Source organism: Xenopus laevis, chromosome 2L (genome assembly GCF_017654675.1).
Source record: "Xenopus laevis strain J_2021 chromosome 2L, Xenopus_laevis_v10.1, whole genome shotgun sequence".
Taxonomy (NCBI): Eukaryota; Metazoa; Chordata; class Amphibia; order Anura; family Pipidae; genus Xenopus; species Xenopus laevis.
This window is the reverse complement of record NC_054373.1, coordinates 82,370,232-82,388,011: the sequence shown is the minus strand read 5'-3', so window position 1 is coordinate 82,388,011 and position 17,780 is coordinate 82,370,232. Positions and strand designations below refer to the sequence as shown.

The 17,780-nt window shown below is 37.0% G+C and overlaps 1 protein-coding gene across 3 annotated transcripts in view; it reads left to right on the top strand.

The window, feature by feature from the left end:
- The window catches only part of cask.L (calcium/calmodulin-dependent serine protein kinase (MAGUK family) L homeolog), a 192,956-nt gene that overhangs the window by 153,689 nt on the left and 21,487 nt on the right, over positions 1–17,780 (top strand). For all 3 annotated transcript variants that reach the window (XM_018246646.2, XM_041582101.1, XM_018246645.2), the window contains 5 exons: positions 1,772–1,840; positions 4,600–4,668; positions 5,972–6,007; positions 7,179–7,375; positions 10,405–10,520. In XM_018246646.2, the coding sequence (XP_018102135.1) occupies positions 1,772–1,840; positions 4,600–4,668; positions 5,972–6,007; positions 7,179–7,375; positions 10,405–10,520 (487 nt within the window). The remainder of the gene's footprint in view (positions 1–1,771; positions 1,841–4,599; positions 4,669–5,971; positions 6,008–7,178; positions 7,376–10,404; positions 10,521–17,780) is intronic.

The following is a 17,780-nucleotide window of genomic DNA, read 5'->3' as shown; positions in this document are numbered from 1 at the left end:
GCTAAATTCCTGCAGCTATGTTCATAAACCTTTTATTCTGCTGTGGTGTAAGTGCATTTGTGTGTTTAAATACTCAAGAGGAATTTGGGTGCTTACATTGGGAACCAATGTATTTTTATACTGAAATACTCGACTTTATTTAATTTGTGTGCAGATAATTACAGATTTTAAAAGTAATAGAAAACAAACAAATAATTATTCTCTTATACACTGTTATTCCTATATATTTTACAGCTTAGAGCAGTGTCTTTCTGATTTAGCACTTAAGCCCAATTTTGTAGTCCAAGGTATCTAGAGCAAGATATGAGCGTTTAATTGCATTTTACTGACCTGAGAGTCCGTGTCCAAGAATACCTGCAAGAGGGAATAAAAAGGCTGGGCCCCCATCGAATGATATGGGCCCTGTTAGGGTACATCATTAGTTTGAGAACTTCTGCCTTAGAGAATATCTTTCTCTCCAGTGAGTAGGATTAGGCTTTTAGGGACCTCGCTACAAACAAAGATATTTTTTTTTTTTAAAAGGTTTTTATTTTCATTTTGCAATAAACAAGAAAGGAAAGAAAGGAAGAAAGGGGGAAAGATAGAAGGAAAGAGAATGCACAGTGTTTATCATAGTACATATAGAGATGCTGCTGCACTATAAACATATGCTCAACTTGCTACGAACAGATTATAGACGGGCCAACCGTAGTACAAATGAGAGTAATCACAGAAGCAGCGCTAATCCTCAACTAAATGAATATCAAGCCAGGGGGCCCACACCTTCTGGAATTTCGCAGGGGAGCCTCGAGATTCATATGTTATTCTGATCGAGGGGAGCACAGCATTAACCAGGTTGATCCAACGTTCCAGGTTGGGATGCTTGTCACCCATCCATGTCATCACAATGACTTTTTTGGCATAAAAGAGTAAAGTCCTGGCCAGAGATCTAGATTTATTCAGCGGGAGGAGGTCATCTATAAGACTCAATAAGCACACCTCCGGATTACGTACATTTGGGAACTCTAGATTGCCCACCATATAGTCAATCACCTCCATCCAGTATTGTTGAATCGGGGGACAATCCCATAGAAGATGCAAGAAAGAGGCGTCCGAAGCGTGGCATTTAGGGCAATTTGCATCAGGACGAAGACCCATTCTCATTAATTTCACTGGAGTACTGTATAGTTGATGTATTAGTTTGAACTGAATCGTTCTGTCTTTAATGGATATCAGGTCACGATATAACGAGTCGGTGGCTTACAAACAAAGATATTTAAATGTAAAATGATCTGTCCTTTTAGTTTTAGTGATGTCTCTTCGAGTCTAGCGAAAATTAACTTCTGCATGTGACGGTCTTGGTCAACTCCATGAAATTGACTGTAAAGGTGTGCCTGGGTGGGGGGCAAGCTTGGAGGATTCTAGCAGGATAAGCTGGCCAGGGACATTGCAGGTCTGCCAAAAGAGACCCACACATCTAAAACACATCATAGCAAGATAAAAGAAACAAAAGGGTTAAACTATTTTAAAAGCATTACTATTTTATAAATTATGATGCTACCTCAGCTAATGTTAAAATACAATAAAAGCAATAGTAGATTTATCATTTTCATTTTAATTGATTTATTTACATAGACATTATGGCGCAAATCATTTGTGCTCTCCAAATTTTTGTGACCCATGTGTAAGCTTGGTAAAGGTTTTCCAACTTAATTTACTGATTATGTCCCTAACCTGTATACACTTTGAAACGTTTAGAGTGAAATACATTTTGCTTATGCTTTTCCTTTAGAGAGAAATGCGGGGCAGTATCACTTTCAAGATTGTGCCAAGTTACCGCACTCAGTCTTCATCCTGTGAGGTAATATGATGATGTAAATAACCTTCCTTTCATTGGTGCCAACCACCTGCTGATGGCTGACTGTTCTTTGCTTTTTGGGAAGTTATTTCTGCCTATGCTAGTAGTTCATGCACACCAATTTGACAACAAAGATATCGGAACAGTGTGTTGGTCCCACTAACCTGTCCAGAGTATTTTTTTCCCCTAACACGATAGACTGGCATATTCTGCAAACCAAGTTTTTGAGTGCTAGAGTTGTAAAATGTTTTCATAAACATGTTTTATATAATTGTATCCTTTTGGTACTCCACTTTTGTGTCTTGATTTATTTTCAAATAGTCTGATAAGCCTCAACTACATAATGCTGTGATGAGCATATTATATATAAATAATTATGTACATAGGTAGGCAAAAAAGACAACTTACAATAGACTTCATTTTAAAATATTGAAGTATGAGCATTTATTTGGTGTCCAGGTCTGGCAATAGGCATCTCAGCAATTCCTAGCAAGTTCTTCAGCAAACATATTCACCTGGCTGCACTGCAGTCTCTCACGGCATTTAATGTTATGAGAGGGTCAGTGGTTGCAGTCTGTGGGCTTCTTATCCAAATGAAGTTTACTAAATTCATATTTGTATCTTCTTTGAATTATTTCTGTTCTGTATGTAGTATGAGACTTGCAAATTTAAGCTTGAGTTCAGCAAAATCTAGAATATCTCATATCAATATCCGGTCTCGTCTCACTGTATATTCGTATACTGCTGAGATGACAATAAAGTTTACTTTGACTTTGATATGACATCAGTAGAACATAATAGTGTTATCTGTTGTCCACAATTTAACCTGTGCCAAATAGCCTTTTTCTGTCATTGCTACACAGCAGCTTGTTTAAATGAACTATAGTAGTCAGTTTTCCAATGCAGGGTAACAGTACATGATATTTTCATTACTTTATAACACTTTCATTTTTAAATACTGTATGTGTATACACAAACAAGATAGTGACCCTTTGTTTATTTGCTGACGGGCACAGAAAATAGAGGATGGACAAATGGTGATGAGTTGATGTATAAACAGCCTTATTGCTATCATTGCACTTCTAATTACTGAACCTCCGTATTATCCACTGGCATATATAAGTACACTACAGGCAGTCAGCAACCATAAAGTGATTTTACAAGAATGTATTAAATTACTAGAGAGAGTTAATATTTAGAGACGGATAAACAGTTGTGTCTGCTATTGTATATGTATATATATATGTATATATATATATATATATATATATATATATATATATATATATATATATATATATATATATATATATATATATATATATATATATATATATATATATATGTCCAACACGTGTTATGCACAGTATTAGTGATATAGTTATCTTCAGATGGTGCGTCTACCCAATAAGTGGTGAGTCAGTCCGCCAAACTTATGTATAAGTATTCCAACAGGGTCGCACTCGTGTTCAGTAAAACGTAGCATTTATTTCAAACGCAATAAAAGCATATATAGTTTACAGCCAACTTATCTGTTCAGAATTCTGTTCAGAGTTGATACATAGCGACGTTTCGGGAACATCTCGTTCCCTTTCTCAAGCACGGCTCTGCCACAGGGTGCAACAAACAGAAGCGTCCATTTCTTGAATCGTGTTATCGCATAAAGACGGATGTGACGTAGTCGGTTGCCATGGACACGCGTATCATGAGATAACGCGCGTACATGGAAGCGGATACATCTACTGCCTCTTGGTAACCATGAAGATTATTACATAGCAACATCAGATCAGTTACAATAGTATAATTATAATGGCAGATGTATCGAAGTATATTATAACATATATATCAACAATTACAACTCACATGGGAAAACGCTCACAAAAATAAGTGCAAGTCAAAATCTCTATTTAGTCCTTTAGGGGTTAATGTTTTCAGCCTATCAATCCACTGGACTTCGGGTTTTTTTAAAATCAAACTCCGATCGCCCCCTCTTTTGGGTGGAGGGATGTGCTGAATTACCCTAAACTTTAGATCGTCGGATTTGTGTCCCATATCTATGCAGTGTCTTGATACAGGTAAAGACCTGTTTTTAACATTGATGGTTGATCTATGCTGGGAAAACCTGTCTCTAACTTTCTGAGTGGTTTCACCAACATAGATCAACCCACACGGGCAAACCAACATATAGACCACAAAATTAGTATCACAGGTATGAAATCCACGTATCTTATATTTTTTCTTATTTTTTGTATCATTAAACTCAGAACCCACCAGTACATATTTACATTGGGCACAGCCTTTGCATCTAAACATGCCCTGTCTCTTTGGTCCCAAAAAGGTCTCTTTCATAAGAGGTAAACGTACATCTGCATTAACCACTTTGTTGCCTATTGTGGTTGTAAGTTGGCTGTAAACTATATATGCTTTTATTGCGTTTGAAATAAATGCTACGTTTTACTGAACACGAGTGCGACCCTGTTGGAATACTTATATATATATATATATATATATATATATCTGTTTGTTTGTTTTTTTTAAACTTATTGAGTGGCAAATGCTCATAAAGTTCATGAGCTCCTCCAGATGGTCATTAACTGAACTACAGTTCCATGATTCTTCTCCAGAAATACTTGAGAATCTATGCAGGTGATGTAAGAAGGCAAAAAAAAAATGTTTAGTCACACTACTTCTTATTGAATTAGTCATTATCTACCTTTTTTTGCCATATTGATGTTTTAACAAACCTTTATGTCTTATTTCAGAGAGATTCCCCCTCTACATCCAGACAGTCCCCAGCTAATGGTCATAGCAGCATTAGCAATTCTGTTTCGGTAAGACCAGCAATTACACACACATACATATTCACAATAGTTATTATGCACAAATATTTAAATTTTTAACATTATGAGAATCTTTCTCCCTCTCAAGTAATTTTTTTTAAGATGCTGTATGTATTTTGTTCAACAATTTTTTTTTTTAATGTTTAAGCAACTGGCATACAGATGTATCTAAAGAACTTTGCAATTACTGGGGCTTCAACACAATTCACAAGCTAGCATTTGATATATCAATACTGTAGGTGGATCTCTGGCACAAAATGAGGTTGTAAGATTTACTGTATAAAAATGTATGCTTGCCCTTTAACTGATACAGGAACTGATGTTTAAAACCAGAATTTAGTGTCCGCTATCTGAGTTAATGAATTGGTGTGCCCTCTGCTATTGTGTTATTTGCACAAATTCTGCCTAAATTGAGCCTGGCCTGTTTTTTTAACCCTCCCTTTACTGCTAATGGGTCATAGATAATTTAAAAAATTATATATTATATACACAGAATGGGTTGCTGTATATACTCTGCAGTCCTTTCTGGACCATCTTTAACACAAATTGCTTGTTATACTCTATACTAAAAGGTATTTCTGCAGATGCAGCTCTTTTAGCACAATTTCATCTTTTTTTCAAACCACATTTATTCCCTCTCAACCTAAAATTTGCATGGTTCTTTTTTAAAGCAGAGTGTATGCACAGATAGAGAAATGACTTTGAATATAGTGCCACATTTTTATCATGTTCAGCATTCCTTGAACCTCTTGGGAGCCAAAGATATTTCTGGGCATTAAAAGCATTTAACACTTTGAATGAAATTCGTACTTGTGCTTCAATAGCCACTTGAAAAGCTTAATGTAGAGAATGAATTTTGCTTTGAAAATTCTACGTATCAGGACAATTATTCATATTGTAGCATCCCACTCCAAAGGGGATTCGAAGTTGCCGTTTTATCACCTAATAATTTTATTAATTTAAATGAGAATTGTGTGTCACATAAGGAGTTTTTTTCTCTTTATCATCCATGCAATTTTAAAATCACAGTGCCTTTGTGTTGAAGATGCGTTTTTTTTCTTTTTTAAATAATGACCCTTTGCTAGTTGCTTACAATTTTCTGCTTTCTTGAGCTTCAGCTATCTTTAGCTTGTTTTTTTTCTTTTTGTAATACTTTAAAAAAAATATTTTACTGGGTTATCCGACTTTACTACACTAGAATAATAAGTGAATATGCTTTATAACGAAATCAAACTTTGGGTACCCTGTAAAATAAAAATGTTTTTGTTTTTTTTGGGTTGACTTTGTTCTGCAGGACATTCCATCAATAACCCAGTCAAAAGGACGGCAGGTGAATACGATTTCTTCATAACCTTGTCATTTGTAAATAATTATCATGAGCTTTTTCCCTGGCTCCTCTATATACCCTTATGGAGCATAATTTTAGAGCGTTTGCTCTTTTACAGGATAGCGGTAAGGGTCCATATTTAAGTGCATGTTGCATTTATTAGCAGAAAAAAGGGTATGAAGTATTAGGCCACATTTTAATCAAGCTTGAGGAAGTTGGATGCATAGCGTGTTTATCTGTTTCTTCTGCCATTTGTACACCATAGTTGCTCTTAAGTGAATTCCACATTACACACCAAACTTCTCAAAATCTTTTTGGCTGCTTAATATATAAGTTTCATACCTCCCAACTGTCCCGTTTTGGGGGGGGACTGTGCTGACTTTAACAGCTCAGCCCACAGTCCCGAATTGTTACTGAAATGTCCCGAGTTTCCCTTTGATCTCCAGCATTGATGCCATAAAAAGATACAAAGTTCCTAAAACTTAATTAAATAAGATGCATTTTCGCAGAGAGCCAAGAGACTTAGCACCCGCACTTAAATACATTTGTAACAATTTAATATAAGCAAAGATACAAGTGTTACTATTTAAGATGAGCAGGTCTCTTGGGGGAACTGAGACTTTAAGGGCAATTCATCTACATTAGAAACCCCTAGAAATGTGTTCTAACTTTCCACTGACAAATTTTGTAAAATGGACATGGTATTTAGGGAGTGTGGCCATAAAATGGGCATGGCCAAAACACACACTATGTGCGGAAGAACTTTTTGTCCCTCTTTCTTATTCTCAAATGTTGGGAGGTATGTAGTTTGCTGTTTTAACTTCAATTGACTGTATGAACATCTTAGTCTTAGGCATCTCCTATAGGCAGATGCTGCAAATAATATTTTCCACAAGCCATGGCAATACTGTAGGATATTAATTGAGTTTGTCCTGTGTATAGATTTTTAGGTGGCAGACCAAAAAACCCTATTTAAAAAATAAAAAGTCTTCCCCCCCCCCTTCGTTCATGCAAGCTTTAGCTCACTTCTTTTATTAGCATGAAGAGTACTAATATTTACATCATTGTTACAACTGTTTAAGGTGGTTACAAATCAGATATGAAACAGTGCTTTCTATTGCCTTTTGGCCTCGCTAATGATCTCCGATATTGCATTATGTGTATTGCTTCCTAGATATATGTAAGAGCACAATTTGAATATGATCCAGCGAAAGATGACCTTATTCCATGTAAAGAAGCTGGCATCAGATTTAGAGTTGGAGACATTATCCAAATCATTAGTAAGGATGACCACAACTGGTGGCAGGGCAAACTGGAAAATGCTAAAAATGGAACTGCTGGTCTCATTCCCTCTCCTGAACTTCAAGAGTGGTAAGTAGTTTTTGTTTTGTGGGGTGGGGCATCTGTTTCCGCTTACATGCTTATGCAGATAATTTTAAGAGTACAGTGTCTTTATTTATATGAATTGTTGGATGTATCTTCATTATTATGGAAATCTACTATGATCATTTCTTGGTGAGAATTTTACCATAAAATTGAAAGGTGCCCAGCAACTTTGGCACAGCAGTACTGTACAGTTAGGTCCATATATATTCGGACAGATAATGTTTTTTTTCTAATTTTGGTTTTGTACATTTCCACAATGAATTTTAAATGAAACAACTCAGATGCAGTTGAACTGCAGACTTTCAGCTTTAATTCAGCGGGTTGAACAAAAAGATTGCATAAAAATGTGAGGAACTAAAGGCTTTTATTTATTTAATTTTTTTTTTTTTTTTAAACAATAACTTCATTTCAGGGGCTCAAAAGTAATTGGACAATTGACTCAAAGGCTATTTCATGGGCAGGTGTGGGAAATTCGTTTATGTCTATCAATGAAGCAGATAAAAGTCCTGGAGTTGATTTGAGGGGGGGTGCTTGTATGTGGAAGATTTTGCTGTGAACAGACAACATGCGGTCAAAGGAGCTCTCCATATAGTTGAAAGAAGCCATCCTTAAGCTGCAAAAACAGAAAAAACCCATCCGAGAAATTGCTACAATATTAGGAGTGGCAAAATCTACATTTTGGTACATCTGGAGAAAGTAAGAAAGCACTGGTGAACTCAGCAACACAAAAAGGACATCCAAGGAAGACAACCGTGGTGGATGATCACAGAATTATTTCCATAGTGAAGAGAAACTGCTTCACAACAGCCAAACAAGTGAACAACACTCAGGAGGTAGGTGTATTGATATCCAAGTCTAACATAAAGAGAAGACTGCATGAAAGTAAATACAGAGGTTGCAAGGTGCCAACCATTCATAAGCATCAAGAATAGAAAGGCTAGATTGGACTTTGCTAAAAAAAATCCAAAAAAGCCAGCACAATTCTGGAAAAAAGTTCTTCGGACAGATGAAACCAAGATCAACCTCTACCAGAATGATGGCAAGAAAAAAGTATGGAGAAGGCGTGGAACAACTCATGATCCAAAGCATACCACATTATCTATATGGCATGGCGGAGGCAGTGTGATGGCTTGGGTGTGCATGGCTGCCAGTGGCACTGGGACATTGGTGTTTAACCATGATGTGACACCGGACAGAAGCAGCCGAATGAATTCTGAGGTGTTCAGAGACACTGTCTGCTCAAATCCAGCTAAATGCAGTCAAATTGAGTGGGAGGCGTTTCATAATACAGATGGACAATGATCCAAAACATACAGCCAAAGCAACCCAGGAGTTTATTAAAGCAAAGAAGTGGAATATTCTTGAATGGCCAAGTCAGTCACCTGATCTAAACCCAATTGAGCTGCATTTCACTTTTTGAAGACTAAACTTTGGACAGAAAGGCCCACAAACAAACAGCAACTGAAAGCCGCTGCAGTAAAGGCCTGGCAGAGCATTAAAAAGGAGGAAACCCAGAATCTGGTGTTGATTGATGTCCATGAGTTCATGATTTCAGGCTGTCTGTGCCAGCAAAGGGTTTTCAACCAAGTATTAGAAATGAACATTTTTTCAGTTTTTTAATTTGTCCAGTTGCTTTTGTGCCCCTGAAATGAAGTGATTGTGTTAAAAAAAGGCTTTAGTTTCTCATATTTTCATGTAATCTTTTTGTTTCTACTGCAATGAGCAAGGAGCAGTTCTAACATCCCCTTTTTTTGTGTGCAGCCATAAATGGTTAATGAGTGGCCTGAATATAGTTGGCAACGATCTGTTCTAACATCCACTCTTTATTTGTGTTTGTACATAACTTTCATTTTAATCATTTTTATTATTTATAAATGTGGTTATATGTTTTAACGAGATTCACATTTAAATTATTTTTGTTGACCTAATGGACGTATAGTTTGAGAGCCTCCCAGGAATCAGAGGAAACTAATCTGAGCATTGCAAATAAACTTTTGTCTGCTAAAGCAGTAGGGTAATAGCTTTGCTTCAATTAGCATTTAGAATGAATAGATTTCGAGAGATAGTAGCTTGTAGGCAAATGCATTTTAGCTTTATTTTAAACTGCTCTTTGAAAGGGGTTAAAGTAATTTCGGAACAATCAGAAACATCAGCTGTTTCTGGTTTAATAGACTGAGAATATTTTTACTCCTTCCTAATCCTATAGTTAAAAATGTGTGTTTCAGTCTATTTTTCTGTGGAACTTTTATACTCTCATTATAACTTGACATATTTGCAAAATTTTATTTTATGCAACTCTTCAAGTATTGAACATTTTCATTGATTTTAAAGTCATTTGTAAATGTTATTGCCAACAATGTAGCAGAAGCCAACTGAAGAACTGTTTTTGTTGAGGAAGAAAACCTTTAATGTGTTTATATACAAAGAAGGAAACTGCGCTGAACTGGATTTTCCTGTAGAACCCCAATGGGCTTCATAAGTTGTTTGTATAATTGTGACAAGAGTACAGGTGAAAAAAATAGTCCAGTACATCCACTAAATTGTCAATGAAGGGATTCTGTCATGATTTTTATGGTGTGGGTTTTATCTCTAAAAAAAACTTGTTTACATTACAAATAATTCACTCTACCATGTAAAATTTAATTCCTGAACCAATAAGTGTATTTATTTTAGTGACTGAAGTTTATCAGAGCTCAAGTCACATGATGGGGGGCACCTGGGAAACTGACAATATGCAATATGAAATTTTTACCGGCCAGCCCTAGTGCCAACAAAGGCCTGTTGGAGAGAGGACTTTGTGCAGGAAGACTGGAAAATTTCTCCTAGGTGTGGACAGAGAAAAGAATACTTTAAACTTGAAACATTTTATCTGTGCCATAAAGAGCTAAACATTGGCTTAATTGTTGCTCTAAATATTCAATATTCCAGCACGTCAAATGAAATAACATTATTTAGAATAGTCCTTATGTTGAGAAATATGAGACTTATTTTTGTTTACTGATTCAAATTTTCAGGCGTGTTGCTTGCATTGCCATGGAGAAAACAAAGCAGGAACAGCAGGCCAGCTGCACTTGGTTTGGAAAGAAGAAAAAGCAGTACAAAGACAAATACCTGGCAAAGCACAATGCAGGTATGTGATGCCCATAACTATTATCAATTCTTTATGTTCTCTCTTATACTAGCCTGGAATGCTATGTGTTAGTCTATATTCTTTTACTATATGTTTCTCCAAAAGTTCAATTCTGGATATACACATAGATGCAAAGGTTGCTCTGATGGCGTTTCTGGAATTATCAGGTATTGTTAAAGTTCATTGAGATGATTTTAGCACATTAATGACTCTGTATTCAAGGTCCTTACCTCTAAGAATATCGAAGAGCCATTTTTGCAGGTATACCGTTTTAAAAGAAAAAAAGCCAAGACCTCATTGGATTGTTTAAGGGTCAGGGCATACAGGCAAATTCGGGAGATTAGTCGCCCGGCAACAAATCTCCTCTTCTTCGGGTCGACTAAGCTCCCTGAACTGCCTCCCCTGCCTTCCCGCTGTTTAAAATGTAAATCGCCAGCAGGATGGCACTCGGAGCGATTCTTTTTCCGAAGTCATCTGAAGTTTCCTTGTCAGTCAACTTCGGGCGACTTCGGAAAATGAATCGATCCGAGTGCCATCCCACCGGCGATTTACATTTTAGCCAGTGGGAAGGTAGAGGAAGCAATCCGGGAAGATTAGTCGCTCCGAAGAAGAGGAGCTTTGTCACCGGACGACTAATCTTCCCGAATCTGCCTGTGTGCCCTGACCCTTAAGCTTCACTTAACAGGCAGCAGATCATTGGTTTATCATATGTGGCGTACACTTGCAATTGAAGCCAGGCAATTTACCTGTCATTTGTTGATAGTAAATGAAAGCCTTTGCCTCTGGGCCTGACTGTGCTTTTTAAAACCAGTCTTGAGTAGAGATGTGCTATGATCCTGCTGTAAAATGGGTCAAAAGGGAAATGGCTTTACTTGAAATCCTCTTTTCATCACATTAACATTCATTTTCACAGTACCACTGATAACGTTTGATTTGCTTTTGTCAGTCTCTCTTATATCCTTTATTGTTAGCCAAAATAAAAAAAGGAAAGCTTTACATAAAATGCATGCTATGTGTGTGAAAATAGGACTCCTGTTGGTACTATAATTTTTAGCTATACAAAACCAGAAACCATTGTATTTAAATTGAGTAAATTCTGGGTAAAACTTGTGTGATTGACCTAAACCTCAATCCCAACATTGGCTGTTCTATTCCCATCCTTTAGTTCCTGACCACACAAATTAACGTTAACTGCTCTGGGAGTCCTGGTGAGAGGTGACTATCAAGAGTTGTCATAGAGTAGAAGCTACTCTGTACAGGAGTATGTAATAAATAGCAGTCTCATTTTGGGTCAGCACTGTGGGCTGCAGCAACAGGTTCCATCACAGGTGATTATACAGTCTGTGCATAGAGCCACTAATCATGCACAAACTGGTCCTTGTGCCAGCTAGGGACCAGTCTTGGACATAAGACCAACTTACCTACCTCCTTAACAGGTTTTTTTTTTTTTTTTATAAAGTTGAAAAATTACTATTGATTGTGTAATTACTGCTGAAGGGATGCAAGAAACTGACTTTTAATGGTGCTAAACGTAAGCTGGCAGTGCGCCTAGAAGCACAAACCTGATTTGTCCCGATAGGAGGACATTGCTTTGTAGTTGGACACTGTTCCATTACAATTGTGAATGTAACCATTGATTGGCTATTTACAGGCTGAGTGGGTCTTTGCACTGGTTTAGTCAGCTGATTTGTTTGAAATTTTTTAAATTGGGATAATAAAATGATGCTAGGAAGCAGATTTAATACACAAGATGCAAAGAAAACTAATTTTCTAAAACGGTCTCCTATAGTTTGATAATTAGTGAGGGATAACTGAATAAATAAACTGGATCAAGCTATTTTCTTGTAAATGAGTCTTCTAGCACTGGAACTGCTTAGTAAAGAGAAACTGGTCTATTGAAGCACAGCTAAGGGTTTTAGCACACTGGCTCAAAGGGCAACTGTAATTTCTGTCAACATTGCTCTCCATTGAGATCAATTGGAAATGCTCTGCCTATGGCAGAGGCTAGCTATGACATTTGGGAACATTACAGCAAGAGATCTTATCTGTTCCAGGGATCATCACAGCACTTAAAATCTGTGCCCTAAACCTTATAAGCATTTTCAGTATAGTTGTTCTGTCACAGTCTCTCACAATTTTAATTAATGTGTTGATTTAGAATGTATTATTTAGCGTTCATTTCCGTTTTATTACTTTTTTTTTTATTATTATTAACTTGTTTTATATTACCATAAGTACAACTGATATGCCTTTTCTAAAAATAGCTCTATTTTATTTAATATAAAAAAAATCACAGTTTTTAAGAAAGTATATATGCATTTACCATGCTCTGGTGAATGCTGAAGTCAAGAAAAGGAAGTACCTTTTGTACCCGAAAGCCAGATTCAGGTGCTGACACTGCTGTTTACAGATAGCATTGCCCCCCTGCCTGACAGAGCTGAAGCCCAAACATACCTGCCATTATCATTCTCCAAAGCAGGCTGGAGGCAGACTGGGGTAATCAGGCCATTATTTTAAGGCTTAGTTCCAATTGAAATGAGCTCCATTGCCTTCACATGTTAAGCTATGTTGTGAAGTTATATACATACCTTGTTCACAGGCTTTTTCATCTTTTAGTTACTTAGATCAATATGCAAGCACCAAATAGCAGCAAGCAAATGAATAAATGTGAGAAATGTTAATGATTTGAAAAAAGTATTTTAGAAGTAGAAGAAATCTGCAAGAATAATGTTATTTTGAGTAATCAATATGTTATGTGTTAGTGTTGCCTCAGCTGCTTCCCCCTCCCCCTAAGTCAAGCTTTTAGTGCATGTTACTGACCTATAGCCTCTATGTCTTTGACAAATAAAAAATTCTGAAATTAAGGTTTTGTCTTTCCTTTGTGCTGAAATGCTGGTATTGTAAACTTTAAATTTTGGCATTTCTACCTATACTTAAAGGAGTTGTTCAGTATAAAAATAAAACGAGTCATAACTGTTACTTTTGAATCTAAGCTGCATGCTAAGGATCAATTGCAAACTCAATGAACAGTTATGTCCCATGTGGCCCCCCTTCAAGTCGCTGTCTAACTCAGAGTTAGAGAGCTAAAAAGCAGGAAGTTGTATTCTGGCTATCATGTTAGACATCCAATCACTCCAGCCTTTATACATTAGATTTTTGCCTAACTATCTATATTAGAAACTTTTTTATTTTGCAAAGACTATGTATTTACCCAGTTTTTATTTTTACACTGAACTGTTCCTTTAACATATATTAGTTTTAATGATTAGAAATAATGTAACACACACACACACACAAATCTTGCAGTATGGCTTACTCCAGTAGTGAATGGTAGTGTCTAATCATGCTGAAAATGATTAATTCTCTTTCTATATAAACATTCTAACTGACCCCCTAGAGCAGCTTTTATTTATGGCATACAATTGTTAATTGTTTTAGATTCACATAGTTTGTATCTATGCCAGTGAGTAATGTATTTCAGAATCACTGTTTAAGTATTTTATTTTTTTTTTTTCTTTAGTCATTTTTAAATTGATGAAAAATGTTATGTATCAGTGTGAATCTTTTGCGTTGTGTTCAATATTTATTTTGTGCATAGTATATATTTTGTTTTACTAATACAATGCAAGCCATATCTCAATGACCCCCTGTACATTTTTCATGCTGTCTTCCTCCCAATGGCCTCTGTGCATGTAAGTAACCTGTCAAGTGACAATGCCTGTTTTTTTTTGTTTTTTTTTTTTGCTTCTTGCATTTCTTTTCAATAATTCTTTCTTTGCTATCAGTGCAGAAAAGACAAAACGATTCAAGCTTTGTGTCAATCCTGTACATGTTTCCATTCTTGTGTGCTTTCTGAACAAAGGCAAATTCTAGGCTTGACAATATCTATTCTTGCCATAGTTATTTTGGGTTTACATCCTTTCTTTACACATAGTATGTTTTCCTCAATATCAAAAAAGGCTCCAATCATAGATTTAGATAAATTCTTATCCCATATTAAACATACATCAGTGCAGACTTTCAAGTACAGTCAAAGTTAAATTAAAAACAAAGTTACCCTTCTTTGCTTTCTGTAACAGGAAGGTAAGTTTTAGCAAATGCATGTTTAATTCACAGGCAGTTATATCTTGTTACCGTAATAAACAATTAATAAATTACTTGTGGTACTCAGACAGTCAGACATAATATATTTGCTATTGGTGAAATTATATTGGGAAATAATGCAAAAGCCGATTTCACACAACAAATGTTCAGTATCTTGACTTGCATTTAAAGGGCTGTAGCATATGCAGTAACAACTTCCGTAAGCCATGCCAATGCAGTAAATCCATGACGTGCATTTGTAGGCTTACCCTGTTTATTTCTGTATAGAGAACATTGTAATGATTGCCTATTGTTGGTTCTTACTCCTGCCATTATAAAGGTTGTTACAGACAAGCAGCAAGCAAATATAAGGGTCAATATACCCCCTTTTCAACATATTTTGAAATAACATTTAAATAACATTTACATTACAGCCTTAACTTTTTATTTTAATCATGAAAATTCTTTCTGTTGAAGCTCCTCCATGTTTGGTCCTTGCAAGGTAGATAATCAGATTAATAGTGCACAGATGATTTCTCTGTGCAATAGACTCAGTAATTAAAGTAGTTACAAAACAGCTAAGGGGTAAAGGGGGGACGTTGTATACTGGCAATCTAATCACAAGCACCAAGCATAGAGTGGCTAAAACAATAGGCAAAAAGTATGTTTAGAACAAATCCTGTTCATTGAACTCAGGTTGAACATTGAGGTATACTGCTTCTTTTAATTTGTCACACTTAGTAAAATGCACCTAAGTAATTTGTTTTAGTGTAGTGTTTATTTCCTTTCCATTATGCAGACATTTATCACCATATAGTCACAATAACTGTTTAATTGGAACATTTAGCCCAGTTCTGTCCAAACAATCCATTTGTGCAGTGTATTACAGGTATGGGACCTGTTATCCAGAATGCTTGGGGGCCAGGAGTTTTCCAGATATAGGATCTTTCTGTAATTTGTATCTCCATACATTAAATGTCCTTAAAATTAATTTAAAGCTTAAATAAACCCAAAAGGATTGGTTTGCCTTCAGTAAGGATTAGTTTTCTCTTAGTCGGGATCAAGTACAAGGTACTGTTTTATTATTACAGAGAAAAATATTAATTTTAGAAATCTGAATTATTCAATTAAAATTGAGTCTATTGGAGATGGCCTTCCTATAATTTGGTGCTTTCTGTATAATGGGTCCCATACCTGCATAATAATGACAGAAGTCAATGAAGCAATTGGTCAGACAAGAGTTAAAATCTCTGGGAGGTACATATTTTGCATATAGGATTCTAATATGACAGTAGAAAAAACAGCAGGCACTCATGGACAGGCAAGTAAAAGAACCTACAGACTATTTTAGGCACAGAGTGACCAAACACACAGCCTTACTTGCTTACGCATTTCGTGCAGTCAGGCACTTAATCATAGCCTTGAGCTGTAGGTCTGGGGCATGTATACCCAGACCCCATGTCTAAATTGGTGAGATCATCTACTTTTGGCTCTGCATCAGGAACTTTTCTTGTCTTTGCACTGATGTGTGCAGACACGTAGCGGATATTGGTATGAAAACACAAAAGTATGGATTTTTGCGTTGATGTCCGCTTTATGTGTCTGCACACACACCATGCCTGTCACTGCAGAGACAAGCAGGAGCAGATAGGAGTGCATTAGCTTTGCTCCGCTTGAGGAAAAAAATCAAGCAGAGGAAAGCTGAGGGATGGCTTCATGTGCCATTAGTCTTAGAATAGATACTTACCGTATATACTCGCGTATAAGCCGAGTTTTTCAGCACCCAAAATGTGCTGAAAAACTCAACCTCGGCTTATACGCGGGTCATACGTAGATACGCTCCTTCCGCGGCCCCAGCAGGACTGTCTGTGACTGACTGTGTCGCCGCCCGGAGCAGGTCCAGGAGCTCCGGGCGGCGCGTCCTTCCCTGCCGGCGTTCGCTCCCAAAATGGCGGCGCCGGCCGCTACCCACGTGGCGGCCATGGGCGCCGCCATTTTGGGAGCGAACGCCGGCAGGGAAGGACGCGCCGCCCGGAGCTCCTGGACTCGCTCCGGGCGGCGATCATACAGACAGTACTGCGCTATGGGAGAGGGAGGTATGTTGCAAATGTACCAAATCATAGTGATAAATGTTATGGGTTAAAACCCCAGCCCCTTCCAAAAAACAATATTACTTTATGCTAATGTTATTAAACTTTAAATCTAAAAAGCTACAGTTATCTTTTGGATGAAAGAGACCCAGTGCCAGGAACATGCTCAATATTAAGTAAGTGCAAAGTGGTCCAACAAAAATATAACCTAAATGAGCCTGACACAGGTGCAATGTCGCCAGATTTGACAAATGTTTTATCAGAGCTGCAAGGCTCTCAGGTCCAGACAGTCCTGCGCTATGGGATCACACAGACAGTCCTGCGCTATGGGAGAGGGAGGTGTGTTGGGGCCGCGGTACCTTTTTTCTGCTTTCCTAGGTGCAGCACCTCATTGGCACATTCACATCTTGAAATCTGACATGGGGCCCCTAGGCTTATACACGAGTCAATACATTTTTCCAGTTTTCTTAGGTAAATTAGGTACCTCGGCTTATACACGGGTCGGCTTATACACGAGTATATACGGTAATGATGGTTATAGAAAAAACAAGGAAGTTGTTTCTGTGATATCATAATGAATAAGCTGTACTAGCCTTAAACACTTCATATATTATAGCAAACAAGGGAAAGTTGTGCTCACCACAAATTTTTAAAACCATTAGGTGGGGGTGCAATGAGGCTGTGACCACAAAATACATATAGACAAATACAAGAGTCCTCTGCACTCAACCCATTATCAATATATTTAAGACAGAGACATTTTGTGAATACTGCTACTAAAAATGCCTTACCCTTTAAACAAAACAGGGATTGTTTGTCCATATATTGCAATATATTTAAGCTGGCCAACTACGTCAGTCATCCCATATCTGGCCAGTCCTATGCTCAATTTTCATCTGATTCATTAAGAATTCTATTGCTTCATTATATATTTTACAAAAGGGACTATTTTTACCTGCAACTTACTTGCTGCTTTCAAAGTAAAACTCCCAAACTTGGCTGCCCTTTTATTAGACACCAGTGGGATCATCTGACTATAGCTGGGGAGGGTGGGAGCTACAACATGGAGCTGGTCACTGCTCCTGTA